The sequence below is a fragment of the Salvelinus alpinus genome, chromosome 11 (genome assembly GCF_045679555.1).
Source record: "Salvelinus alpinus chromosome 11, SLU_Salpinus.1, whole genome shotgun sequence".
In the NCBI taxonomy this organism is placed as follows: domain Eukaryota; kingdom Metazoa; phylum Chordata; class Actinopteri; order Salmoniformes; family Salmonidae; genus Salvelinus; species Salvelinus alpinus.
In genome coordinates this window covers 19,077,683-19,105,589 of record NC_092096.1, presented here as the reverse complement: position 1 = coordinate 19,105,589, position 27,907 = coordinate 19,077,683, and the positions used below count along the sequence as shown (strand labels likewise).

At 45.0% G+C, this 27,907-nt stretch overlaps 1 protein-coding gene across 1 annotated transcript; it reads left to right on the top strand.

The window, feature by feature from the left end:
• Window positions 1-7,092: 7,092 nt before the first annotated feature.
• On the top strand, window positions 7,093-26,560 carry LOC139533267 (zinc finger protein 271-like). Its single transcript, XM_071331338.1, has 4 exons — window positions 7,093-7,372; window positions 10,968-12,292; window positions 19,088-19,253; window positions 22,850-26,560. The coding sequence occupies exons 1-4, from the start codon at window positions 7,207-7,209 to the stop codon at window positions 24,178-24,180; spliced, it is 2,988 nt and encodes a 995-aa protein (XP_071187439.1). The 5' UTR covers window positions 7,093-7,206; the 3' UTR covers window positions 24,181-26,560.
• Window positions 26,561-27,907: the final 1,347 nt, after the last annotated feature.

The following is a 27,907-nucleotide window of genomic DNA, read 5'->3' as shown; positions in this document are numbered from 1 at the left end:
TAGACTGGTAAATGAGATTAGCGCCCAGCTATCTAAATTTAGTAATCATGGTCGAATTACCGGACAGCGGGCCCCCATTGAATTTGTCTTACTCAGATGATATATTGAAAACTGCAAACATTTCTCTTCACCCTTTGGCAAAATGTGCATAATTGCAGGAAATGTTTGAACTTTTTACGGAAATTGATCTGAGGGCCTTCAAAAGGCCTGGTCACCAGTTGCTTATTCCTGATGTAGCTCTATAAATAAAACACAACGTTTGGAGATTTGTATAACATATTTGAATAATCTAATGTTACCATTGGGCTGTAATTTGTAGTAAAACCCCATCCACATGGGGCCGCTGTGATCTGTTTATGGTCTTGCCACCCGCTGACAAAAACAGAACAAAACAATACGGAAGTAAAACAAAGGGAGGCTTTGTTTTGTTTGTGGTAGAGCAATGAACGAAAACTCGTTGGGAACGGCGTTTTCAAAGCGACGTTGTGTGAACAGTTAGAATTAGCGGAAAAACAAACAATCAAACTTTACTCTGTGTGGCGACGGTTCGGCACAGCTGAGCTGTGTCTCGGTTAGAGATAGTAGGAGATAGTGACGGAGAAGAAAGTGACGCAAGTATGTGTCACACTGCTTTGCTTTTTCTTAGCCAGGTCGCAGTTGCAAATGAGAACTTGTTCTCAACTAGCCTACCTGGTTAAATAAAGGTGAAATAAAATTGTACAAAATAAAGGATGGAGCATAGTGGTACAAATAAGGAGGGATTAAGAAAGAGGAAAAAGAAAGCGGGAGAGAAAGGGAGTAACGTTAGGGGTTTGAAGGGGAGCGAGAGGTCTATGGAGGTAGAGAGGAGGCAGAAAAGGAAGTTTGAGGAGAGCAACAGTTTCTAACGCTAGTGGCAGTTTGGATGTAGAAAGTGCAGAGGAAGAGGAGTAATTCTGACGTTCAGGGAGGAAGGGCAAGATAAGACGCGAGGGGGAGCATGGAGGTGAAGAGGAGCATAAAGTGATTCTGACGTTCAAGGAGGAAGGGGGAATAGGGGCGATGAGTCCGATAAGGTTGACGGCTGTGATAAAAGAGTTGACTGGGGAAGTTGTCAATGGTAAAGTGTTAAGAGATGGGAGTTTGTTGGTGTTCTGTAAGGGCATGACGCAGAGGGAGAAAGCTCTCGGGGTGAAGCAAATAGGGAAGTGTAAGGTGGTGTGGAGCAGAGGGAATGATTAAAGGGGTGATAACAGGGGGGCCTGTGAGTATTAGCATTCAAGAGGTTAGGGACAATTTGACAGGAGGCGTTCTAGTGAATGTTCATAGATTGCAAGCAACAAGGGGTGGAGTTAGGGCAGATAGCCCGTCTATTCTGTTACACTTCAAGGACTAGGTACTACCAATTAAAGTTACCATAGGGTATATGAGTTATTATGTGAGGGCATATGTACCGAAGCCTTTAAGATGTTTTGAATGCCAGAGGTTTGGGCATGTGGCAACAGCATGTAAAGAGAGATGTGCCAGGTGTGGAGGGGAGCATGAGTATGGGAAATGTGGGGATGGTATAAACCCAAAGTGTAACATAAAACCATAATGTGGCATATAGTTGGTGTGAGGTCACTGTATTGACCTGGCTCACATCGGAGTCCTGCAGGTATAAGTTGTTTGTCGGAACTCGCATTGCGGAAATCCAAGACCTGACAGAAGTCCAGGACTGGAGGTATGTTGATAGCATAAACAATCCTGCTGATGACGTTACTCGCGGTAAAACCCTTAAGGAACTGGCTCAACCCCATAGCTGGAGCTTGGGACCACCATTCTTGTCCCAACCAGAGAACGAGTGGCCGAAAGCCCCCAGGAGTGCGGCTCCTCCGCAACCAATTGAAGCTCATGAGTTAATAATGAAGTCCACCCAATGTTACAGCATCTCTACGGAACCAACAACAGCTCTCCCTGACCTAGCACAATCCCAAACACTGCCGGATCTGATCGCCGCCACAAACCAGACATCAGATGGGGTGGCTTCTATAGCCACCTCCCTCGCGGCAAAGACACTACTCCTCCAGCATGCACAAGCAGTTAGCTTCCCTGGGGAGCTAAAAGCTCTGAAAGCCGGTAGGGAAGTTGCTAAGGAGAGCCGTCTTCTCTCTCTCGCCCCAGAATATGATCAAATCCTTGGAGTGATCAGAGTCGGAGGGAGGCTGTGCCGAGCAGAAGTTTTGGACCCCGACGCTATCCACCCAATTATCCTTGACTCCAGACACCCTCTTACCAGGCTCCTCATCAAGAGTTATGATGAAAAGCTTCTCCACCCAGGGCCAGAGAGGGTCTATGGGGAGATGAGGCGGAAGTACTGGATACTTGGAGGACGAGGAGCCATTCGTAAGCATCAATACGCCTGCGTAGAATGTCAGAGATGGCGGGCCGGAGCCACTGTGCACAAAATGGCAGATTTACCCCCTGCACGCTTGCGCCTCCTCAAACCACCCTTCTGGTCAACAGGAGTAGATTGCTTTGGCCCCTTGACAATCAAGCTAGGTCGTTGAGTGGAAAAGCGCTGGGGCATTCTATTTAAGTGTTTGACGACTAGATGTGTCCACCTGGACCTACTGGAGAGTTTGGATACTGAAGCCTTCCTCATGGCCCTACGGCGGTTTATCTCCCGACGGGGGAAACCCTACGAGATCCTGGCTGACAGAGGCACAAACTTCAAGGCAGGAGAAGCCAGGTTGGAGGAAGCCTTCCAAGCCATGGAACCCAGCCTCCAGGATCAGCTGATGGACCAACAAATCTTATTCAAATTTAACCCTGCAGGAGCTCCTCATTTTGGAGGAACATGGGAGCGAGAGATCAAATCTGTAAAGACGGCCTTACGAGTCGTCCTGGGGGACCAAAGTGTCACTGAAACTGTCTTGCGGACCGTCCTGATAGAGGTGGAAGGGATATGGAACTCCAAACCCTTGTGATATCTCTCTGCAGATATCGCTGACCCCGATCCGGTTACACCGAATATGCTCTTGATGGGACGCCGAGATGCGTCACTTCCTCAAGCCATGTATGCTGATACCAACCTCGTTGGCAGACGCCGGTGGCGACACAGCCAGATCTTGGCTGACCATTTCTGGGCCCGATTCATTCGGGATTACCTACCAAGCCTACAGCACAGAGGGAAATGGCGGAGAGAAATGGCCAGCCTGGAAACTGGCCAAGTAGTAATGATGGTGGACCCTCAGCTGCCTCGAGCCTCCTGGCCGGTGGGACGTATCACTAAGACCATGCCTGGGATCGATGGTCGCGTTAGATCAGTGGAGATCCAGGTAAAGAACCGGACATATATTAGGCCAGTTGCTCGACTAATTCCTCTCCCTGAGATGACGGAGGACGGGGAGCAATGAGCCTTTTTGAGGAGTGTGGAATTTAACAAATTTCCAGGGTGGCTGTAGAAAAGGCCAATGGAGTTGGTGGAATAATCCTTTAATTCATGGCCACTTACTCAGCTGGGCCAGGGGCGCTTTAATTAGGTCAGGTGGCAATGACCGACAGATCTCATCCACATAAAAGGAGGAAAACGCCATCGCTTGATCTCGCTGCTTTCTCTTCCTTAACTCCGTCTGCTCGAGAAGTTCTGTGCGTCCATGAATCCACGTAAGTCCACCGACTCTGTTGCGATCGGGAGAGTGGGCCATCAGTTATTGTATATAGTTATTACCGCGGAGCGCGGCTTGGAGCGCACGCTTCAAACATATGGTGTAATGTGAATTGTCAATGATCGCGGCCCTACGGATCCTCATAGGCCAATTATGCAATCGATATGGTTAATATGTAATTAAATTAATTACATGTACACATGAAGACAATTGAAAGGGTGAAATGAGAAACGTCATTGTTTGCTAACTGATCGACTTTGATATCAAACTAAAGGGGATTATAGATTGAATGACCATTCACTGTTTGTATTTATTTCATGATTATGATAAATAGTTAAGAGCCTAAATGACTCACGGGTGATTACTATTGACTTCTTAATGAACTGGATTGTTGAATTCCATAATTATGTTATAATGAATGATTGTTATGATTTGATGTTTGTGATTATGAATTTGATCGGATACGTGTTATCTTGTATCCTTTGTTATGCAGCACAGACTACTCAGTAAATATACCACTTTATGGTTAAAGGAATTCCTGCCTCAGTCTCATCCATTCTTCTGTCACCTGACACGTGACCACCTGTTCACCTTCACTGTCAGTCATCCTACCTGTCCAGCTACCCACACAGATTCCACTAATCTTTCAATAGTGGTAGTGAACTAGGTAAAGGTGTTGAACAGGAATATGTGGAGGTGTGGTTGAGAGGAGGGATGATAGTGGTAGTGAACTACTATAGTCTGTGTCAGGTATTGGACCTAGAAGAGTTGGAGGGCCAGGATAGAACTAAGGTCATATGGAGAGGGTGGAGGGCCAGGATAGAACTAAGGTCATGTGGAGAGGGTGGAGGGCCAGGATAGAACTAAGGTCACATGGAGGGCCAGGATAGAACTAAGGTCACATGGAGGGCCAGGATAGAACTAAGGTCACATGGAGGGCCAGGATAGAACTAAGGTCACATGGAGGGCCTGGATAGAACTAAGGTCACATGGAGGGCCAGGATAGAACTAAGGTCACTTGGAGGGCCAGGATAGAACTAAGGTCACGTGGAGGGCCAGGATAGAACTAAGGTCATGTGGAGGGCCAGGATAGAACTAAGGTCACATGGAGGGCCAGGATAGAACTAAGGTCACTTGGAGGGCCAGGATAGAACTAAGGTCACGTGGAGGGCCAGGATAGAACTAAGGTCATGTGGAGGGCCAGGATAGAACTAAGGTCATGTGGAGGGCCTGGATAGAGCTAAGGTCACATGGAGGGCCAGGATAGAACTAAGGTCACTTGGAGGGCCAGGATAGAACTAAGGTCACGTGGAGGGCCAGGATAGAACTAAGGTCATGTGGAGGGCCAGGATAGAACTAAGGTCATGTGGAGGGCCAGGATAGAACTAAGGTCATGTGGAGGGCCTGGATAGAACTAAGGTCACATGGAGGGCCAGGATAGAACTAAGGTCATGTGGAGGGCCAGGATAGAACTAAGGTCATGTGGAGGGCCTGGATAGAACTAAGGTCACATGGAGGGCCAGGATAGAACTAAGGTCACATGGAGGGCCTGGATAGAACTAAGGTCACATGGAGGGCCAGGATAGAACTAAGGTCACTTGGAGGGCCAGGATAGAACTAAGGTCACGTGGAGGGCCAGGATAGAACTAAGGTCATGTGGAGGGCCAGGATAGAACTAAGGTCATGTGGAGGGCCAGGATAGAACTAAGGTCACGTGGAGGGCCAGGATAGAACTAAGGTCATGTGGAGGGCCAGGATAGAACTAAGGTCATGTGGAGGGCCAGGATAAACTAAGGTCATGTGGAGGGCCAGGATAGAACTAAGGTCATGTGGAGGGCCAGGATAGAACTAAGGTCATGTGGAGAGGGTGCAGGGCCAGGATAGAACTAAGGTCATGTGGTGTGGGGATTTTAATGCCTGGGGGGGAAACAGATGGATGGAAATGGCCGAGTGATGGAACATCTGATAGAAGTTAAAGATCTGGTGTGCCTGAATGATGGCTGAGGGACTAGGATTGACAGGGAAGGATTCTGCATTGGACCTCACTTTGATATCTAGTGCGATGGCAGGAATCTGTGAGTGGGAGGTATGGGAGGAGTCGACAGTAGGGAGTGATCATTACCCCATAGTGTGCACAGTAGGCCAGAGGGAGGAGGAGGAGGTGTCAGTGGATGGAGTAGGCGGGGGGGGGGGGGGGGGGGGTTTGAAAGTGCAAAGTGGGATCAGTATCAGGAGTTGTGAGTGGGTGATGGCTCGGGTGGATTTGAGAGGGGAAGTGGATAGTATGACTAACTGGGTGAGAACAGCTTTAGTGGGGGCAGCTATGATGCATTGAATGCACCACTTACCATGGCAGAGGTGAAAAGGGCGATAGTTAAGAGATGTCTGGATACTGTGTATATCAGGATGTTGTGGCCATATACACAGATGGTTCAAAATATCCAAGGACAGGACGTACTGGGTCAGTACTTGTAGTGCAGGAATGTGAGGTGAGATTCAGGAAACGTATTACAGATCATCTGGCTGTATATACGGCAGAGACGATGGCCATACTGTTGACCTTGCAGTGGGTGGAGGAAGTTAAGCCAGAAAGATTAGTTATTTTCTCTGATTCATGTGCAGTGCTAAGGAGTCTCCAGTCCTTTATATCACATATCAGGCAAGACCTGCTTTATGAGGTGATACAAACCCATGGCAGGAGTAAACAAATGGGTGTACAGATCATATTTACATGGGTCCCAGCTCATGTGGGAGTGGAGGGGAACGAGGCAGTTGATGTACTGGCTAAGCAAGTAGGAAGTATTGAGGATGTTGATTGGTAGTTTCAATGAGCAAGGCAGAGGCAAAAAGCCTGACATGGACAGTGATGGTGGAGAAATGGCAGGAGCAGTGGAATAGAGATACTAATGGCAGACATTTTATTTCAAGTACAGAGGAAAGTTGGGGAGGGGAGAACGACAGGAAGGGACAGAAGAGAGGAGGCAATATTTACAAGATTAAGGGTGGGACACAGCCAGTTGAATAAGACCTTACACGTGATAGGCATCCAACAGGAAAATGTGAGTATTGCCAGGAGACAGTGGAGCATGTATTTTATTTTATTTAACTAGGCAAGTCAGTTAAGAACAAATTCTTATGTACAATGACAGCCACATATTTTTACCTTGTCAGCTCGGGGATTCGATCTAGCACCCTTTCGGTTTCTGGCCCAACATTCTAACCACCTGCCGCCCCAGGTAGCCTACTGTGGACATTATTGGAGGGAAAGCGAGAGGATGAGATCTAGTATGAGGGAGCAGGGGATACAGGAAATTCGTTTAAAGAGTATATTGAGTAGAACGTCATTAGATATTGTCTCAAATATTTTGTTATTTTTTTTAATAGCAACGGGGCTGGCAGGTAGGATTTAGTTGGTCCCTGTTTCTGGCCCACACTCCAGTACAGTAGGTGGCGGTAATGCACCATAACGTTGGATGACAACCGCGGATAAACCCCACCGAAGAAGAAGCTTTGTGACAACCATTTTCCCTCGTGGACGAAGCAATACTAACGGAATACCCAATTTATCGACTGAAACATGTCTAAACTACAGTCGTTTCGTGTGTTTTTAAATGAGCGTTTAACTGCAGCAGCTGTGGAGATTTTTGGGGCAGTTGAAGAAACGGTAGCGGAGTACCACGAGGAGAATGATCGGCTACGGAGACTGCTGCGGATCACACCGGAGATACAACTATGTAGAATAGGTTCGTATGTAGATCTTCTGATAGCTACACTAAACAAAAATATAAACGCAACATGCAATAATTTCTCAGATTTTACTGAGTTACAGTTCATATAAGGAATTAGCACATTTGATATAAATCCATTTGTCCCTAATCTTTGGTTTTACATGACTGGTAATGCAGATATGCATCTGTTGGTCACATATACCTTTAAATAGACTGTTCTCTCTGCTACCGCATGGCAGGCGGTACCGGAGCGCCAAGTTTTGGTCCAAAAGGCTTCTTAACAGCTTCTACCCCCAAGCCATTAGACTGTTGAACAATTAATAAAAATCGTTTGTGTGTTACCTGTGCATAGTCACTTCGCCCCCACTTACATGTACAGATTACCTCAACTAGCCTGTACCCCCGCACACTGACTCGTACCGGTGCCCCCTGTATATAGCCTTGTTATTTTTTTATTTTAGCCTACTCTGTAAATATTTTGTTCTTCTTGAACTGCACTGTTGGTTAAGGGCTTGTAAGTAAGCATTTCACGGTAAAGTCTACACTTGTATTCGGCGCATGTGGCAAATACAGTTTGATTTGATTTTGTCCAGGTGGGAAAGGGCGGTGTGGAGAGCAATAGAGATAGCATCATCTGTGGATCTGTTGGGGCGGTATGCAAATTGGAATGGGTCTAGGGTATCTGAGATGATGGTGTTGATGTTAGCCATGGCGGGCTATATAAACCACGCCCCTCTGCAAACACGAGTTCTCCGATGTTTGTGACAATGCAGTACTTATTTAAAGAGAAGAGAATAGTATGTTAGCACACATTAAAATTAAGTGATGTAGCCTTGCCCCCTTAATAATATATCGAAGTGTTTGACATGGGGGAGGGAACGAGTAACTTTATGATCAAACTTTATCAATGTAGAAGCAACAGTCATTTTTCATACTTTGATCTGGTTTCCTTCAAATATCATCCAGTTTCATGAAAAACATGATTTTGACTGTTCATGACCTTTAACTGTCCACGTGCTCAGGCAGAGTTCCCGGTGCACATGTGCACTGTACTGCAGTCTATCCAGTGTGCACTGTGCTAGTAGCAGGTGTAGTCGTCCCAGTTAAACCGGATCTAGAAAGATGGCAGAAACCACGAAATGGCGAATGCGAACCTGAGTGGACTACGTTAGAAACAACGGTCGTCATTCTTGGACACTGTCTCCAGTTCATTTATAGCTCCGTAGCCGAAAAACGGTTCATTACTCGTAGCGTTTTATCAACAGTGTGGACTAAAGGTCCCGAAGCTTCTGTACAAATGCTGATCACGTTCTGCGCATGTGTTTCTTAACAAATACATTTTTGTGGTCTCTTTCACTTCACGTTTCTCACTGTCAATCAAGAATGACACTTTTTTTCTAGTTTTACTAGTGAACCGTCCATGCAGCATCTGTATATCAACCATTTGATCTAGTGCCGGGACGATATCAGTATCACTATATTTGTTCCAATGCAAAAATGAAAGCACATAGCAGACGTAACTTTTTGGTTCCTAAAAACCTGCTGTATGTAAAACATTGTGTATTATAGCTTGGGAAATAAATGTGTCTTTGGATGACAACATAATGATGTTTGTTTCCAACATTAGGGCTGTTTTCCTAAAGAAGTTTAATCCTTTTCATGTTTTGTTTGCTTGCCATGATACTAACGAGTATCATGATACTGGTATCGTCTCGGCCCTAATTTGATGTTAATCAGTTTCATGGGGATATACGTTTAGATCTTGAGTTATACAGTGTTATTTTGAATGATGCACAGTGAAGATTAGAGCAGATGGTGCTGTCAAACTGTAGCATAGCCCACCTGTGTATTTTGCCTGGTGGCACCTTGTTGAGTCTTGGCCACATTAGAGAAAATGTTTCTGTCTTACAGTAACGTTATGCTGTCTTCTGTAGAATACTATCATTTATAAGATCTTGCAGACATTGATTCAGCTTTGATATAACTTTATTAAATTAGCACCATTTGCCAGAGTTACCTGTTGTTTACGAGTAGAGCAGAGACTGCGTGAAGTAGAGAATAAACACATGCACAGAAGCTTCTGGACCTTTAGTCTGGGGGGGGGGGGGGGTCCAGAAGCTTCTGGACCTTTAGTCTGGGGGGGGGGGGGGGTCCAGAAAACATCTGATCTGCAGCCACAGACTTAAAACAATGCACATTAGTGACGTGCTGATTAAAACAATGCACATTAGTGACGTGCTGATTAAAACAATGCACATTAGTGACGTGCTGATTAAAACAATGCACATTAGTGACGTGCTGATCAGAAATAAACAGCAGCATTTGATGTACAGATAATTGATTTGAAAAAAACGTAAATCAAAACTCTGTGGCGCGGTGGTTAGTCGCGGTGGTTAGTCACAGGCTTTGAACACCTAAATAGTAAGAATACGAGATAGGCATCTTACATTCCACTTCCCTTTATTGCCTCAATTCAAAAAAACTTCTAAAACTGAATCTATGCCGTTATTTAGGAGGATATGAGTGTGACAAAAGCCTATCATGTAGCCTACTAAATGAAATATATTATTAGAACCACAATGTGCAGATAAAATGAATCTAAATATTGTGCTTTTGCCGTGATTCGACCCTGTCTTATCGTCAGTGTTCGATGGTTTCCAACCCGTCCTGCTGAGCTACTGTTCAATTGTAACTTTCAAAAAAAATCGGTGTAATCTCACATTTTGCAAAACACGTTTCTAAAAAGCATGTGATCAAACACAGCTTCGGATGTCATTGATTACGGGGTAATTTACATTTTATACAAGCATCAGCTGTACTTTTGTATAGGATCAGACTGCTTTGAAAAATGTTCCGCATGCTTCGAAGCACCTGCAACTTGGTCTCAGAACAATTTGTAGGATTTGGTCAGTCAATCCGTTCCCTACATTTAGTATGATATATTACATTAGGTTAAATTATGCATGTCATAGCCGTCATACAATATCATATGAATTAGAGAAGCTATAGTATCATACGTCTTACCTGGTTGTACAATAGCATACGAATTGGATGACCTAACTTATCATTAGTATTTGAGGAGCTATAGTATTATACGTGTTTTTATGAGACCATGTTGCCTGTTGCACCATAACAACAAAGGAAAATTATGGGGAGAATTTACATTGGTGGTTAGGAGAACTAACAACAAAGGTTAGGTGAATTTATGTAAAAGTTTGGGAGAATTTACGTGGCAGGTTAAGAATTAATTGGGTAAAAGTTAGGGGAAGGTTTAGCTAAAATGCTACAGTTGTCCCCGACACAATTCAAAGGGTATTGTGGAAATCAAAACCCAATCCTCTAAGTCATGACGAACTCTTGTACTCAAATCTCACAACTCAGTTTTGGAAGATACTTTATGACCAAATTGTACCAACCATTTTGGCACAGGAAGAAATGTTTCTGACATATCGGTGTCACATGCTGTTTTCAACGAGAGAAATTGGTTCTTGAGTTCAGTTCTGCTTTAAGAAGATGCATTTTAGAAATAGGCAGGGTTTATGGCTGTGGCAGCTAGTGACGACTGTCTAAAGACTCTATAGATAACCTCTGCTCCTCTCCTTTCCTCCAGATTCCCTGCAGCTCTCTCTCACTGTCTCTGAAGAGGAGGTTCTCCCTGAGCAGCAGCACTGTGAGCAGGAGTGGAGCCCCAGTCTGGGGCAGGAGAACCCAGAGCTTCCACAGATTAAAGAGGAACAGGAGGAACTCAGGACCAGTCAGGAGGAAGAGCAGCTTCAAGGGCTGGAGGCTGATATCAAATTCACTCCTTCCTGTGTGAAAAGTGAATGTGATCAGGAGGACCCACTTCAGCCCTTCACTTCTCCCCAAACCCAGACTGTGGAGAACAGAGAGAGTGACCCTAAACAAGTGGATCTCATACCTTTTGTTACTGTGACCCACCTTAAGGGCCTCAGCATTCACTGTGACCCTCCAGATAATCAGAACAATGTCAGCCAATGCTCAGGCGTAAGCAGAAACCCAGTAGGACTTGACAGCAGCCCACCATTGGATCCCAGCTCATCATTGAATCCAAACCCATCAGTGGTGGAGCACTGTTTCAAACCCAGCACCACGTCTAGAAAAACTCACCACTGCCGTGACTGTGGCGAAATGTTTGCTCTGAAAGTTGACCTGCAGAGGCATGTGACTCTCTCCAAGAAGAGACTCAGTGAATGCCGCTTCTGCAGAAAACGCTACAACTCCACCTGTAAACTGAAGGCCCATGTCCGACTCTGTCACAGTGGGAAACCCTACACCTGCCCTGTTTGTAGCAAGACCTTCAAACTCAAAGGAGACCTGTCCAAGCACATGAAGATTCACACAGGAGAGAAGCCATTTAGCTGTGGTGACTGTGGGAAAAGCTTCAATCAGAAGGGGAACCTAAGAAACCATAAACTGACTCACACAGGAGAGAAACCATTTAGCTGTGATGACTGTGGGAAAAGCTTCTATCAGAAGGGGAACCTAAGTTACCATAAACTGACTCACACAGGAGAGAAACCATTTAGCTGTGATGACTGTGGGAAAAGCTTCTATCAGAAGGGGGACCTAAGAAAACATAAACTGACTCACACAGGAGAGAAACCATTTAGCTGTGATGACTGTGGGAAAAGCTTCTATTGGAAGGGGAACCTAAGTTACCATAAACTGACTCACACAGGAGAGAAACCATTTAGCTGTGATGACTGTGGGAAAAGCTTCAATCAGAAGGGGTCCCTAAAGAAGCATACACTTACTCACACAGGAGAGAAACCATTTAGCTGTGATGACTGTGGGAAAAGCTTCAATCAGAAGTGGAACCTAAGGAACCATCAACGGACTCACACAGGAGAGAAACCAGGAGAGAAACCACTTAGCTGTGTTGACTTTGGGAAAAGCTTCACTCAAAGTCTAACTTACTGACACGTGAAAAACATCCACAAAGGAAGAAAAATTAAGACAAATGTCTTTAGTCAGAAGATGAAAATAAAAAGGCAGGATGTGAGTACACTCTCATAGACACAATAGCTGGAATAAGTAAATTAAGTCAGAATAGTCAGATTAATTGATGACTAAATTAGCAGTGCAGATGGCACTATTTTGTTAAGTGCAGAGATGTATTATAGGTATGAATGTGTAGGGGACTTCTGAAATTCTACAGATTTTGTAGCCCAGCAGAAAGTTCTGCATAACCCAAATCCAGAGGTTGTCAGTTCAAATCCCAGGTTGGGTCATATTGAAAAGTCTACTAAGGGATTATGTCAAATGTAATCATATTGTCATTGCTTACCTTTTTTTACGGCATTTTAGCTAAACAGTGTATCACTAACCTTAAAACCCCCATACCATTTCATTAGTTGACTTATAATGGTTTGGGACACCTGGGACTAGGACTGTTGTGGTGACCGTATTACCGCCACAACGGAGGTCACGAGTCATGAAGACAGTCAAATTCCACGTGACCGTTTAGTCAAGATAATAATAATTCTCCAAGCTCTGATGCTGCTGATGGTCATTAGTAGCCTGCTACTCAGCATTCTATTGTCCCTCTAATCACTCTGACATCAATGCAAATGTTTTGAAAGTCTAACCAAGCAGTTCATGAGCTCATGTTGCGCCACATTTCTATACGCAATGCATTTTTGGGAGAAAACAGAGGGATGGCCTCTATTAAAAGGAGGAGGATCCCATCAGCTTTCTATTGGCTAGACCTACTATATTTATTTCTCAACTTTCCTAATATTAAGCACATTGTTTATCTTTACAATAGGAGTATAGCCTACCTGACTGGCATGAAAATAAACCAAGGGAAAAGCGTCCTTATTTCTCGCACAAAATAGGTCAACCTTTGTACTATGGGGGATAGTAGATTGACATAGGCTAGTGCTTTTGCTGTTTAGGCCTACACATCTTGTTGGCTGACGAAAACTGAATGTGGATAGTTCCTCCAATATCTTCAATATGCAACTCGGAATTGGATAAGGACGCGTGCAGTTTCCTCCCCGATGTGTCTTATCACTTGTAGCTTGTGTGAGAGACCCGATCACGTGATGGAGAGTCATGTGAGTGAGAGGTGCTTAGGAGCGTGCAGCGCTCAGGGAGAAGGGCACTGCGCTCAGGGAGAAGGGCACTGCGCTCAGGGAGAAGGGCACTGCTCAGGGAGAAGGGCACTGCGCTCAGGGAGAAGGGCACTGCTCAGGGAGAAGGGCACTGCGCTCAGGGAGAAGGGCACTGCTCAGGGAGAAGGGCACTGTGCAGCGCTCAGGGAGAAGGGCACTGTGCAGCGCTCAGGGAGAAGGGCACTGCGCTCAGGGAGAAGGGCACTGTGCAGCGCTCAGGGAGAAGGGCACTGTGCAGCGCTCAGGGAGAAGGGCACTGTGCAGCGCTCAGGGAGAAGGGCACTGCGCTCAGGGAGAAGGGCACTGCGCTCAGGGAGAAGGGCACTGCGCTCAGGGAGAAGGGCACTGCGCTCAGGGAGAAGGGCACTGCGCAGCGCTCAGGGAGAAGGGAAATGCGCAGCGCTCAGGGAGAAGGGCACTGCGCAGCGCTCAGGGAGAAGGGCACTGCGCAGCGCTCAGGGAGAAGGGCACTGCGCAGCGCTCAGGGAGAAGGGCACTGCGCAGCGCTCAGGGAGAAGGGCACTGCGCAGCGCTCAGGGAGAAGGGCACTGCACTCAGGGAGAAGGGCACTGCGCTCAGGGAGAAGGGCACTGCGCAGAACTCTAGTCCAAGGTCACGCTGGCCGCAAAAGGCATGGTTTTAGGGTGCATTACGGCCACAAAGGGGGATGCCGCTGTGAATTTCGAGGCATTATCAAGTGCTTGTCAAATTGTGAATGAGAGACTAATGAAGAGTGTACAGCCTGCACAAGAAACAAAGCAGAGCTCATGTCTTTCAAATCATCATTAGAGTCAAATCATGCAGCCTTACAATGTATTAACAATCCAAACATATAGCCCAACGTTTGTAGAACAGCTAAAGTTACATTAACTCTAAATTAAGCGCATAGGATTAGGTATTTCTTTGTTAACCGCTCAAAACGGAATTGCCGCATGTGCGCACTCCCTCAAATCGTTTGAAGAAAATATTTATATTTTACTCTGCTTTGTTCAATTGTATTCTTCACACTATTAAATAATGCCACAGAATTCTAAGCAAATCTTGTCTGCTGAATGAGCTAATGTAGCCCACAAAGTATGCTATTCTGTTCTTCTGAAATATTCATTTTCTTCATATGCTTCTTTAGACCTCTCTAAAATAATGCATTTATTGTGATGGTGTAGGCTAAGTTACATGGATTTATTAGACTTTTTTAAATGTAGATGTTCCAAAGGTCTGCATCATGTGTGGAAGCCAAGAGATGCTAAATGTGTTTACGTTAATTAACGGTCAATTACCGTGAGACCAACAGTTATTTGCTTGACAATCACTGGCTGACGAAATTTCGGTACCGCCACAGCCCCAATCTGGGACCAATACCTCCAAGAACATCCAGGCGAGCGTCGGGGGACCATGACACATTGTTGCAAGAACATCCTAAAGATGTCCTGGGAACTTGACGAAACCTCCAGGGGGCCATGATGCAACGTCCTAATAAAGTCTTCCAGGACAAACCGGGAACTAGAAAATGTTCCCCCTGATAATGTTCCCATGGTACCATCACACATTGAGGACTATTAAAATGAATGTCCTAAAAAGGTCTTGACATGGTCCTCAGAGGTGTCCTAGGAACTTAGAGAACATTCCCTTGGGACCATAACGGACGTCCTAAGAACTATTAAAAAATGAACGTCCTGAGAACATGCTGAAAGGGTCCTGAAATGGTTCTCTGTGACGTCCTGAGAACATGCTGAAAGGGTCCTGAAATGGTTCTCTGTGACGTCCTGAGAACATGCTGAAAGGGTCCTGAAATGGTTCTCTGTGACGTCCTGAGAACATGCTGAAAGTGTCCTGAAATGGTTCTCTGTGACGTCCTGAGAACATGCTGAAAGTGTCCTGAAATGGTTCTCTGTGACGTCCTGAGAACATGCTGAAAGGGTCCTGAAATGGTTCTCTGTGACGTCCTGAGAACATGCTGAAAGTGTCCTGAAATGGTTCTCTGTGACGTCCTGAGAACATGCTGAAAGTGTCCTGAAATAGTTCTCTGTGATGTCCTGAGAACATGCTGAAAGGGTCCTGAAATGGTTCTCTGTGACGTCCTGAGAACATGCTGAAAGGGTCCTGAAATGGTTCTCTGTGACGTCTTGAGAACATGCTGAAAGGGTCCTGAAATGGTTCTCTGTGACGTCTTGAGAACATGCCGAAAGCCGGGGTCCTGAAATGGTTCTCTGTGACGTCCTGAGAACATGCTAAAAGGGTCCTGAAATGGTTCTCTGTGACGTCCTGAGAACATGCTGAAAGGGTCCTGAAATGGTTCTCTGTGACGTCTTGAGAACATGCTGAAAGGGTCCTGAAATGGTTCTCTGTGACGTCCTGAGAACATGCTGAAAGGGTCCTGAAATGGTTCTCTATGACGTCTTGAGAACATCCTGAAATGGTTCTCTGTGACGTCCTGAGAACATGCTGAAAGGGTCCTGAAATGGTTCTCTGTGACGTCCTGAGAACATGCTGAAAGGGTCCTGAAATGGTTCTCTGTGACGTCCTGAGAACATGCTGAAAGGGTCCTGAAATGGTTCTCTGTGACGTCTTGAGAACATGCCGAAAGGGTCCTGAAATGGTTCTCTGTGACGTCTTGAGAACATGCCGAAAGGGTCCTGAAATGGTTCTCTGTGACGTCCTGAGAACATGCTGAAAGGGTCCTGAAATGGTTCTCTGTGACGTCCTGAGAACATGCTGAAAGGGTCCTGAAATGGTTCTCTGTGACGTCTTGAGAACATGCTGAAAGGGTCCTGAAATGGTTCTCTGTGACGTCCTGAGAACATGCTGAAAGGGTCCTGAAATGGTTCTCTGTGACGTCTTGAGAACATGCCGAAAGGGTCCTGAAATGGTTCTCTGTGACGCCCTGAGAACATGCTGAAAGGGTCCTGAAATGGTTCTCTGTGACGTCCTGAGAACATGCTGAAAGGGTCCTGAAATGGTTCTCTGTGACGTCCTGAGAACATGCTGAAAGGGTCCTGAAATGGTTCTCTGTGACGTCCTGGGAACCTACAAGACAGAGGTCCCCCAGAGAGTGTTCAGCTGTTCAGCTAAAATGGATGGGCAGGACTCAGGAGGATTGTTTGTAAAATAATTTGATCGAGCTATGTAGCCTATTGATTCCTTCTTGATCAATAAATAAAACAAAATGTGTTGTTTCTCTGTAATACTAGCCACTTTGCAATTTTGGTAATAAATTTGATCTGATCTTCATCTAAGTCACAACAATAGACATACACAGTGTGCTTAAACTAATAACACACAAATTATTGTATTTTTCTTGTCTATATTGAATACATCGTTTAAACATTCACAGTGTAGGTTGGAAAAAGTATGTGAATCCCTAGGCTAATGACTTCTCCAAAAGCTAATTGGAGTCAGGGGCTAACCTGGAGTCCAATCAATGAAACGAGATTGGAGATGTTGGTTAGAGCTGGCCTGCCCTATACAAAACACTCACAAAATTTGAGTTTGCTATTCACAAGAAGCATTGCCTGATGTGAACCATGCCTCGGACAAAAGAGATCTCAGAAGACCTAAGATTAAGAATTGTTGACTTGCGTAAACTGGAAAGGGTTACAAAAGTTTCTCTAAAAGCCTTGATGTCCGTCAGTCCACGGTAAGACAAATTGTCTATAAATGGAGGAAGTTCAGCACTGTTGCTACTCTCCCTAGGAGTGGCCGTCCTGCAACGATGACTGCAAGAGCACAGTGCAGAATGCTCAAAGAGGTTAAGAAGAATCCTAGAGTGTCAGCTAAAGACTTGCAGAAATTTCTGGAACATGCTAACATCTCTGTTGACAAGTCTACGATAGGTTAAACACTAAATAAGAATAGTGTTCATGGGAGGACACCATGGAAGAAGCCACTGCTGTCCAAAAAAACATTGCTGCACGTCTGAAGTTTGCAAAAGTGCACCTGGATGTTCCACAGCGCTACTGGCAAAATATTCTGTGGACAGATAAAACAAAAGTTGAGTTGTTTAAGGAACACAACACTGGAGAAAAAAAGGCACAGCACACAACATGAAAACCTCATCCCAACTGTAAAGTATGGTGGAGGGGGCATCATGGTTTGCGATGGCAGGAATCTGTGAGTGGGAGGTATGGGAGGAGTCGACAGTAGGGAGTGATCATTACCCCATAGTGTGCACAGTAGGCCAGAGGGAGGAGGTGTCAGTGGATGGAGTAGGCAGGGGGGGTGTTTGAAAGGGCAAAGTGGGATCAGTATCAGGAGTTGTGAGTGGGTGATGGCTCGGGTGGATTTGAGAGGGGAAGTGGATAGTATGAATAACTGGGTGAGAACAGCTTTAGTGGGGGCAGCTATGATGCATTGAATGCACCACTTACCATGGCAGAGGTGAAAAGGGCAATAGTTAAGAGATGTCTGGATACTGTGTATATCAGGATGTTGTGGCCATATACACAGATGGTTCAAAAGATCCAAGGACAGGACGTACTGGGTCAGTACTTGTAGTGCAGGAATGTGAGGTGAGATTCAGGAAACGTATTACAGATCATCTGGCTGTATATACGGCAGAGACGATGGCCATACTGTTGACCTTGCAGTGGGTGGAGGAAGTTAAGCCAGAAAGATTTGTTATTTGCTCTGATTCATGTGCAGTGCTAAGGAGTATCCAGTCCTTTATATCACGTATCAGGCAAGCCCTGCTTTATGAGGTGATACAAACCCATGGCAGGAGTAAACAAATGGGTATACAGATCATATTTACATAGGTCCCAGCTCATGTGGGAGTGGAGGGGAACGAGGCAGTTGATGTACTGGCTAAGCAAGTAGGAAGTATTGAGGATGTTGATTGGTAGTTTCAATGAGCAAGGCAGAGGCAAAAAGCCTGATATGGACAGTGATGGTGGAGAAATGGCAGGAGCAGTGGAATAGAGATACTAATGGCAGACATTTTATTTCAAGTACAGAGGAAAGTTGGGGAGGGGAGAACAACAGGAAGGGACAGAAGAGAGGAGGCAATATTTACAAGATTAAGGGTGGGACACAGCCAGTTGAATAAGACCTTACACGTGATAGGCATCCAACAGGAAAATGTGAGTATTGCCAGGAGATAGTGGAGCATGTATTTTATTTTATTTAACTAGGCAAGTCAGTTAAGAACAAATTCTTATGTACAATGACAGCCACATATTTTTACCTTGTCAGCTCGGGGATTCGATCTAGCACCCTTTCGGTTTCTGGCCCAACATTCTAACCACCTGCCGCCCCAGGTAGCCTACTGTGGACATTATTGGAGGGAAAGCGAGAGGATGAGATCTAGTATGAGGGAGCAGGGGATACAGGAAATTCGTTTAAAGAGTATATTGAGTAGAACGTCATTAGATATTGTCTCAAATATTTTGTTATTTTTTTTAATAGCAACGGGGCTGGCAGGTAGGATTTAGTTGGTCCCTGTTTCTGGCCCACACTCCAGTACAGTAGGTGGCGGTAATGCACCATAACGTTGGATGACAACCGCGGATAAACCCCACCGAAGAAGAAGCTTTGTGACAACCATTTTCCCTCGTGGACGAAGCAATACTAACGGAATACCCAATTTATCGACTGAAACATGTCTAAACTACAGTCGTTTCGTGTGTTTTTAAATGAGCGTTTAACTGCAGCAGCTGTGGAGATTTTTGGGGCAGTTGAAGAAACGGTAGCGGAGTACCACGAGGAGAATGATCGGCTACGGAGACTGCTGCGGATCACACCGGAGATACAACTATGTAGAATAGGTTCGTATGTAGATCTTCTGATAGCTACACTAAACAAAAATATAAACGCAACATGCAATAATTTCTCAGATTTTACTGAGTTACAGTTCATATAAGGAATTAGCACATTTGATATAAATCCATTTGTCCCTAATCTTTGGTTTTACATGACTGGTAATGCAGATATGCATCTGTTGGTCACATATACCTTTAAATAGACTGTTCTCTCTGCTACCGCATGGCAGGCGGTACCGGAGCGCCAAGTTTTGGTCCAAAAGGCTTCTTAACAGCTTCTACCCCCAAGCCATTAGACTGTTGAACAATTAATAAAAATCGTTTGTGTGTTACCTGTGCATAGTCACTTCGGCCCCACTTACATGTACAGATTACCTCAACTAGCCTGTACCCCCGCACACTGACTCGTACCGGTGCCCCCTGTATATAGCCTTGTTATTTTTTTATTTTAGCCTACTCTGTAAATATTTTGTTCTTCTTGAACTGCACTGTTGGTTAAGGGCTTGTAAGTAAGCATTTCACGGTAAAGTCTACACTTGTATTCGGCGCATGTGGCAAATACAGTTTGATTTGATTTTGTCCAGGTGGGAAAGGGCGGTGTGGAGAGCAATAGAGATAGCATCATCTGTGGATCTGTTGGGGCGGTATGCAAATTGGAATGGGTCTAGGGTATCTGAGATGATGGTGTTGATGTTAGCCATGGCGGGCTATATAAACCACGCCCCTCTGCAAACACGAGTTCTCCGATGTTTGTGACAATGCAGTACTTATTTAAAGAGAAGAGAATAGTATGTTAGCACACATTAAAATTAAGTGATGTAGCCTTGCCCCCTTAATAATATATCGAAGTGTTTGACATGGGGGAGGGAACGAGTAACTTTATGATCAAACTTTATCAATGTAGAAGCAACAGTCATTTTTCATACTTTGATCTGGTTTCCTTCAAATATCATCCAGTTTCATGAAAAACATGATTTTGACTGTTCATGACCTTTAACTGTCCACGTGCTCAGGCAGAGTTCCCGGTGCACATGTGCACTGTACTGCAGTCTATCCAGTGTGCACTGTGCTAGTAGCAGGTGTAGTCGTCCCAGTTAAACCGGATCTAGAAAGATGGCAGAAACCACGAAATGGCGAATGCGAACCTGAGTGGACTACGTTAGAAACAACGGTCGTCATTCTTGGACACTGTCTCCAGTTCATTTATAGCTCCGTAGCCGAAAAACGGTTCATTACTCGTAGCGTTTTATCAACAGTGTGGACTAAAGGTCCCGAAGCTTCTGTACAAATGCTGATCACGTTCTGCGCATGTGTTTCTTAACAAATACATTTTTGTGGTCTCTTTCACTTCACGTTTCTCACTGTCAATCAAGAATGACACTTTTTTTCTAGTTTTACTAGTGAACCGTCCATGCAGCATCTGTATATCAACCATTTGATCTAGTGCCGGGACGATATCAGTATCACTATATTTGTTCCAATGCAAAAATGAAAGCACATAGCAGACGTAACTTTTTGGTTCCTAAAAACCTGCTGTATGTAAAACATTGTGTATTATAGCTTGGGAAATAAATGTGTCTTTGGATGACAACATAATGATGTTTGTTTCCAACATTAGGGCTGTTTTCCTAAAGAAGTTTAATCCTTTTCATGTTTTGTTTGCTTGCCATGATACTAACGAGTATCATGATACTGGTATCGTCTCGGCCCTAATTTGATGTTAATCAGTTTCATGGGGATATACGTTTAGATCTTGAGTTATACAGTGTTATTTTGAATGATGCACAGTGAAGATTAGAGCAGATGGTGCTGTCAAACTGTAGCATAGCCCACCTGTGTATTTTGCCTAGTGGCACCTTGTTGAGTCTTGGCCACATTAGAGAAAATGTTTCTGTCTTACAGTAACGTTATGCTGTCTTCTGTAGAATACTATCATTTATAAGATCTTGCAGACATTGATTCAGCTTTGATATAACTTTATTAAATTAGCACCATTTGCCAGAGTTACCTGTTGTTTACGAGTAGAGCAGAGACTGCGTGAAGTAGAGAATAAACACATGCACAGAAGCTTCTGGACCTTTAGTCTGGGGGGGGGGGGGGGTCCAGAAGCTTCTGGACCTTTAGTCTGGGGGGGGGGGGGGGGTCCAGAAAACATCTGATCTGCAGCCACAGACTTAAAACAATGCACATTAGTGACGTGCTGATTAAAACAATGCACATTAGTGACGTGCTGATTAAAACAATGCACATTAGTGACGTGCTGATTAAAACAATGCACATTAGTGACGTGCTGATCAGAAATAAACAGCAGCATTTGATGTACAGATAATTGATTTGAAAAAAACGTAAATCAAAACTCTGTGGCGCGGTGGTTAGTCGCGGTGGTTAGTCACAGGCTTTGAACACCTAAATAGTAAGAATACGAGATAGGCATCTTACATTCCACTTCCCTTTATTGCCTCAATTCAAAAAAACTTCTAAAACTGAATCTATGCCGTTATTTAGGAGGATATGAGTGTGACAAAAGCCTATCATGTAGCCTACTAAATGAAATATATTATTAGAACCACAATGTGCAGATAAAATGAATCTAAATATTGTGCTTTTGCCGTGATTCGACCCTGTCTTATCGTCAGTGTTCGATGGTTTCCAACCCGTCCTGCTGAGCTACTGTTCAATTGTAACTTTCAAAAAAAATCGGTGTAATCTCACATTTTGCAACACACGTTTCTAAAAAGCATGTGATCAAACACAGCTTCGGATGTCATTGATTACGGGGTAATTTACATTTTATACAAGCATCAGCTGTACTTTTGTATAGGATCAGACTGCTTTGAAAAATGTTCCGCATGCTTCGAAGCACCTGCAACTTGGTCTCAGAACAATTTGTAGGATTTGGTCAGTCAATCCGTTCCCTACATTTAGTATGATATATTACATTAGGTTAAATTATGCATGTCATAGCCGTCATACAATATCATATGAATTAGAGAAGCTATAGTATCATACGTCTTACCTGGTTGTACAATAGCATACGAATTGGATGACCTAACTTATCATTAGTATTTGAGGAGCTATAGTATTATACGTCTTTTTATGAGACCATGTTGCCTGTTGCACCATAACAACAAAGGAAAATTATGGGGAGAATTTACATTGGTGGTTAGGAGAACTAACAACAAAGGTTAGGTGAATTTATGTAAAAGTTTGGGAGAATTTACGTGGCAGGTTAAGAATTAATTGGGTAAAAGTTAGGGGAAGGTTTAGCTAAAATGCTACAGTTGTCCCCGACACAATTCAAAGGGTATTGTGGAAATCAAAACCCAATCCTCTAAGTCATGACGAACTCTTGTACTCAAATCTCACAACTCAGTTTTGGAAGATACTTTATGACCAAATTGTACCAACCATTTTGGCACAGGAAGAAATGTTTCTGACATATCGGTGTCACATGCTGTTTTCAACGAGAGAAATTGGTTCTTGAGTTCAGTTCTGCTTTAAGAAGATGCATTTTAGAAATAGGCAGGGTTTATGGCTGTGGCAGCTAGTGACGACTGTCTAAAGACTCTATAGATAACCTCTGCTCCTCTCCTTTCCTCCAGATTCCCTGCAGCTCTCTCTCACTGTCTCTGAAGAGGAGGTTCTCCCTGAGCAGCAGCACTGTGAGCAGGAGTGGAGCCCCAGTCTGGGGCAGGAGAACCCAGAGCTTCCACAGATTAAAGAGGAACAGGAGGAACTCAGGACCAGTCAGGAGGAAGAGCAGCTTCAAGGGCTGGAGGCTGATATCAAATTCACTCCTTCCTGTGTGAAAAGTGAATGTGATCAGGAGGACCCACTTCAGCCCTTCACTTCTCCCCAAACCCAGACTGTGGAGAACAGAGAGAGTGACCCTAAACAAGTGGATCTCATACCTTTTGTTACTGTGACCCACCTTAAGGGCCTCAGCATTCACTGTGACCCTCCAGATAATCAGAACAATGTCAGCCAATGCTCAGGCGTAAGCAGAAACCCAGTAGGACTTGACAGCAGCCCACCATTGGATCCCAGCTCATCATTGAATCCAAACCCATCAGTGGTGGAGCACTGTTTCAAACCCAGCACCACGTCTAGAAAAACTCACCACTGCCGTGACTGTGGCGAAATGTTTGCTCTGAAAGTTGACCTGCAGAGGCATGTGACTCTCTCCAAGAAGAGACTCAGTGAATGCCGCTTCTGCAGAAAACGCTACAACTCCACCTGTAAACTGAAGGCCCATGTCCGACTCTGTCACAGTGGGAAACCCTACACCTGCCCTGTTTGTAGCAAGACCTTCAAACTCAAAGGAGACCTGTCCAAGCACATGAAGATTCACACAGGAGAGAAGCCATTTAGCTGTGGTGACTGTGGGAAAAGCTTCAATCAGAAGGGGAACCTAAGAAACCATAAACTGACTCACACAGGAGAGAAACCATTTAGCTGTGATGACTGTGGGAAAAGCTTCTATCAGAAGGGGAACCTAAGTTACCATAAACTGACTCACACAGGAGAGAAACCATTTAGCTGTGATGACTGTGGGAAAAGCTTCTATCAGAAGGGGGACCTAAGAAAACATAAACTGACTCACACAGGAGAGAAACCATTTAGCTGTGATGACTGTGGGAAAAGCTTCTATTGGAAGGGGAACCTAAGTTACCATAAACTGACTCACACAGGAGAGAAACCATTTAGCTGTGATGACTGTGGGAAAAGCTTCAATCAGAAGGGGTCCCTAAAGAAGCATACACTTACTCACACAGGAGAGAAACCATTTAGCTGTGATGACTGTGGGAAAAGCTTCAATCAGAAGTGGAACCTAAGGAACCATCAACGGACTCACACAGGAGAGAAACCAGGAGAGAAACCACTTAGCTGTGTTGACTTTGGGAAAAGCTTCACTCAAAGTCTAACTTACTGACACGTGAAAAACATCCACAAAGGAAGAAAAATTAAGACAAATGTCTTTAGTCAGAAGATGAAAATAAAAAGGCAGGATGTGAGTACACTCTCATAGACACAATAGCTGGAATAAGTAAATTAAGTCAGAATAGTCAGATTAATTGATGACTAAATTAGCAGTGCAGATGGCACTATTTTGTTAAGTGCAGAGATGTATTATAGGTATGAATGTGTAGGGGACTTCTGAAATTCTACAGATTTTGTAGCCCAGCAGAAAGTTCTGCATAACCCAAATCCAGAGGTTGTCAGTTCAAATCCCAGGTTGGGTCATATTGAAAAGTCTACTAAGGGATTATGTCAAATGTAATCATATTGTCATTGCTTACCTTTTTTTACGGCATTTTAGCTAAACAGTGTATCACTAACCTTAAAACCCCCATACCATTTCATTAGTTGACTTATAATGGTTTGGGACACCTGGGACTAGGACTGTTGTGGTGACCGTATTACCGCCACAACGGAGGTCACGAGTCATGAAGACAGTCAAATTCCACGTGACCGTTTAGTCAAGATAATAATAATTCTCCAAGCTCTGATGCTGCTGATGGTCATTAGTAGCCTGCTACTCAGCATTCTATTGTCCCTCTAATCACTCTGACATCAATGCAAATGTTTTGAAAGTCTAACCAAGCAGTTCATGAGCTCATGTTGCGCCACATTTCTATACGCAATGCATTTTTGGGAGAAAACAGAGGGATGGCCTCTATTAAAAGGAGGAGGATCCCATCAGCTTTCTATTGGCTAGACCTACTATATTTATTTCTCAACTTTCCTAATATTAAGCACATTGTTTATCTTTACAATAGGAGTATAGCCTACCTGACTGGCATGAAAATAAACCAAGGGAAAAGCGTCCTTATTTCTCGCACAAAATAGGTCAACCTTTGTACTATGGGGGATAGTAGATTGACATAGGCTAGTGCTTTTGCTGTTTAGGCCTACACATCTTGTTGGCTGATAACTGAATGTGGATAGTTCCTCCAATATCTTCAATATGCAACTCGGAATTGGATAAGGACACGTGCAGTTTCCTCCCCGATGTGTCTTATCACTTGTAGCTTGTGTGAGAGACCCGATCACGTGATGGAGAGTCATGTGAGTGAGAGGTGCTTAGGAGCGTGCAGCTCTCAGAGAGAAGGGCACTGCGCAGCGCTCAGGGAGAAGTGCAGCGCTCAGGGAGAAGGGCAGCGCTCAGGGAGAAGGGCAGCGCTCAGGGAGAAGGGCAGCGCTCAGGGAGAAGGGCACTGCGCAGCGCTCAGGGAGAAGGGCACTGCGCAGCGCTCAGGGAGAAGGGCACTGCGCAGCGCTCAGGGAGAAGGGCACTGCGCAGCGCTCAGGGAGAAGGGCACTGCGCATCGCTCAGGGAGAAGGGCACTGCGCTCAGGGAGAAGGGCACTGCGCTCAGGGAGAAGGGCACTGCTCAGGGAGAAGGGCACTGCGCTCAGGGAGAAGGGCACTGCTCAGGGAGAAGGGCACTGCGCTCAGGGAGAAGGGCACTGCTCAGGGAGAAGGGCACTGTGCAGCGCTCAGGGAGAAGGGCACTGTGCAGCGCTCAGGGAGAAGGGCACTGCGCTCAGGGAGAAGGGCACTGTGCAGCGCTCAGGGAGAAGGGCACTGTGCAGCGCTCAGGGAGAAGGGCACTGCGCTCAGGGAGAAGGGCACTGCGCTCAGGGAGAAGGGCACTGCGCTCAGGGAGAAGGGCACTGCGCAGCGCTCAGGGAGAAGGGAAATGCGCAGCGCTCAGGGAGAAGGGCACTGCGCAGCGCTCAGGGAGAAGGGCACTGCGCAGCGCTCAGGGAGAAGGGCACTGCGCAGCGCTCAGGGAGAAGGGCACTGCGCAGCGCTCAGGGAGAAGGGCACTGCACTCAGGGAGAAGGGCACTGCACTCAGGGAGAAGGGCACTGCGCAGAACTCTAGTCCAAGGTCACGCTGGCCGCAAAAGGCATGGTTTTAGGGTGCATTACGGCCACAAAGGGGGATGCCGCTGTGAATTTCGAGGCATTATCAAGTGCTTGTCAAATTGTGAATGAGAGACTAATGAAGAGTGTACAGCCTGCACAAGAAACAAAGCAGAGCTCATGTCTTTCAAATCATCATTAGAGTCAAATCATGCAGCCTTACAATGTATTAACAATCCAAACATATAGCCCAACGTTTGTAGAACAGCTAAAGTTACATTAACTCTAAATTAAGCGCATAGGATTAGGTATTTCTTTGTTAACCGCTCAAAACGGAATTGCCGCATGTGCGCACTCCCTCAAATCGTTTGAAGAAAATATTTATATTTTACTCTGCTTTGTTCAATTGTATTCTTCACACTATTAAATAATGCCACAGAATTCTAAGCAAATCTTGTCTGCTGAATGAGCTAATGTAGCCCACAAAGTATGCTATTCTGTTCTTCTGAAATATTCATTTTCTTCATATGCTTCTTTAGACCTCTCTAAAATAATGCATTTATTGTGATGGTGTAGGCTAAGTTACATGGATTTATTAGACTTTTTTAAATGTAGATGTTCCAAAGGTCTGCATCATGTGTGGAAGCCAAGAGATGCTAAATGTGTTTACGTTAATTAACGGTCAATTACCGTGAGACCAACAGTTATTTGCTTGACAATCACTGGCTGACGAAATTTCGGTACCGCCACAGCCCCAATCTGGGACCAATACCTCCAAGAACATCCAGGCGAGCGTCGGGGGACCATGACACATTGTTGCAAGAACATCCTAAAGATGTCCTGGGAACTTGACGAAACCTCCAGGGGGCCATGATGCAACGTCCTAATAAAGTCTTCCAGGACAAACCGGGAACTAGAAAATGTTCCCCCTGATAATGTTCCCATGGTACCATCACACATTGAGGACTATTAAAATGAATGTCCTAAAAAGGTCTTGACATGGTCCTCAGAGGTGTCCTAGGAACTTAGAGAACATTCCCTTGGGACCATAACGGACGTCCTAAGAACTATTAAAAAATGAACGTCCTGAGAACATGCTGAAAGGGTCCTGAAATGGTTCTCTGTGACGTCCTGAGAACATGCTGAAAGGGTCCTGAAATGGTTCTCTGTGACGTCCTGAGAACATGCTGAAAGTGTCCTGAAATGGTTCTCTGTGACGTCCTGAGAACATGCTGAAAGTGTCCTGAAATGGTTCTCTGTGACGTCCTGAGAACATGCTGAAAGGGTCCTGAAATGGTTCTCTGTGACGTCCTGAGAACATGCTGAAAGTGTCCTGAAATGGTTCTCTGTGACGTCCTGAGAACATGCTGAAAGTGTCCTGAAATAGTTCTCTGTGATGTCCTGAGAACATGCTGAAAGGGTCCTGAAATGGTTCTCTGTGACGTCCTGAGAACATGCTGAAAGGGTCCTGAAATGGTTCTCTGTGACGTCTTGAGAACATGCTGAAAGGGTCCTGAAATGGTTCTCTGTGACGTCTTGAGAACATGCCGAAATGGTTCTCTGTGACGTCCTGAGAACATGCCGAAAGGGTCCTGAAATGGTTCTCTGTGACGTCCTGAGAACATGCTGAAAGGGTCCTGAAATGGTTCTCTGTGACGTCTTGAGAACATGCTGAAAGGGTCCTGAAATGGTTCTCTGTGACGTCTTGAGAACATGCTGAAAGGGTCCTGAAATGGTTCTCTGTGACGTCCTGAGAACATGCTGAAAGGGTCCTGAAATGGTTCTCTA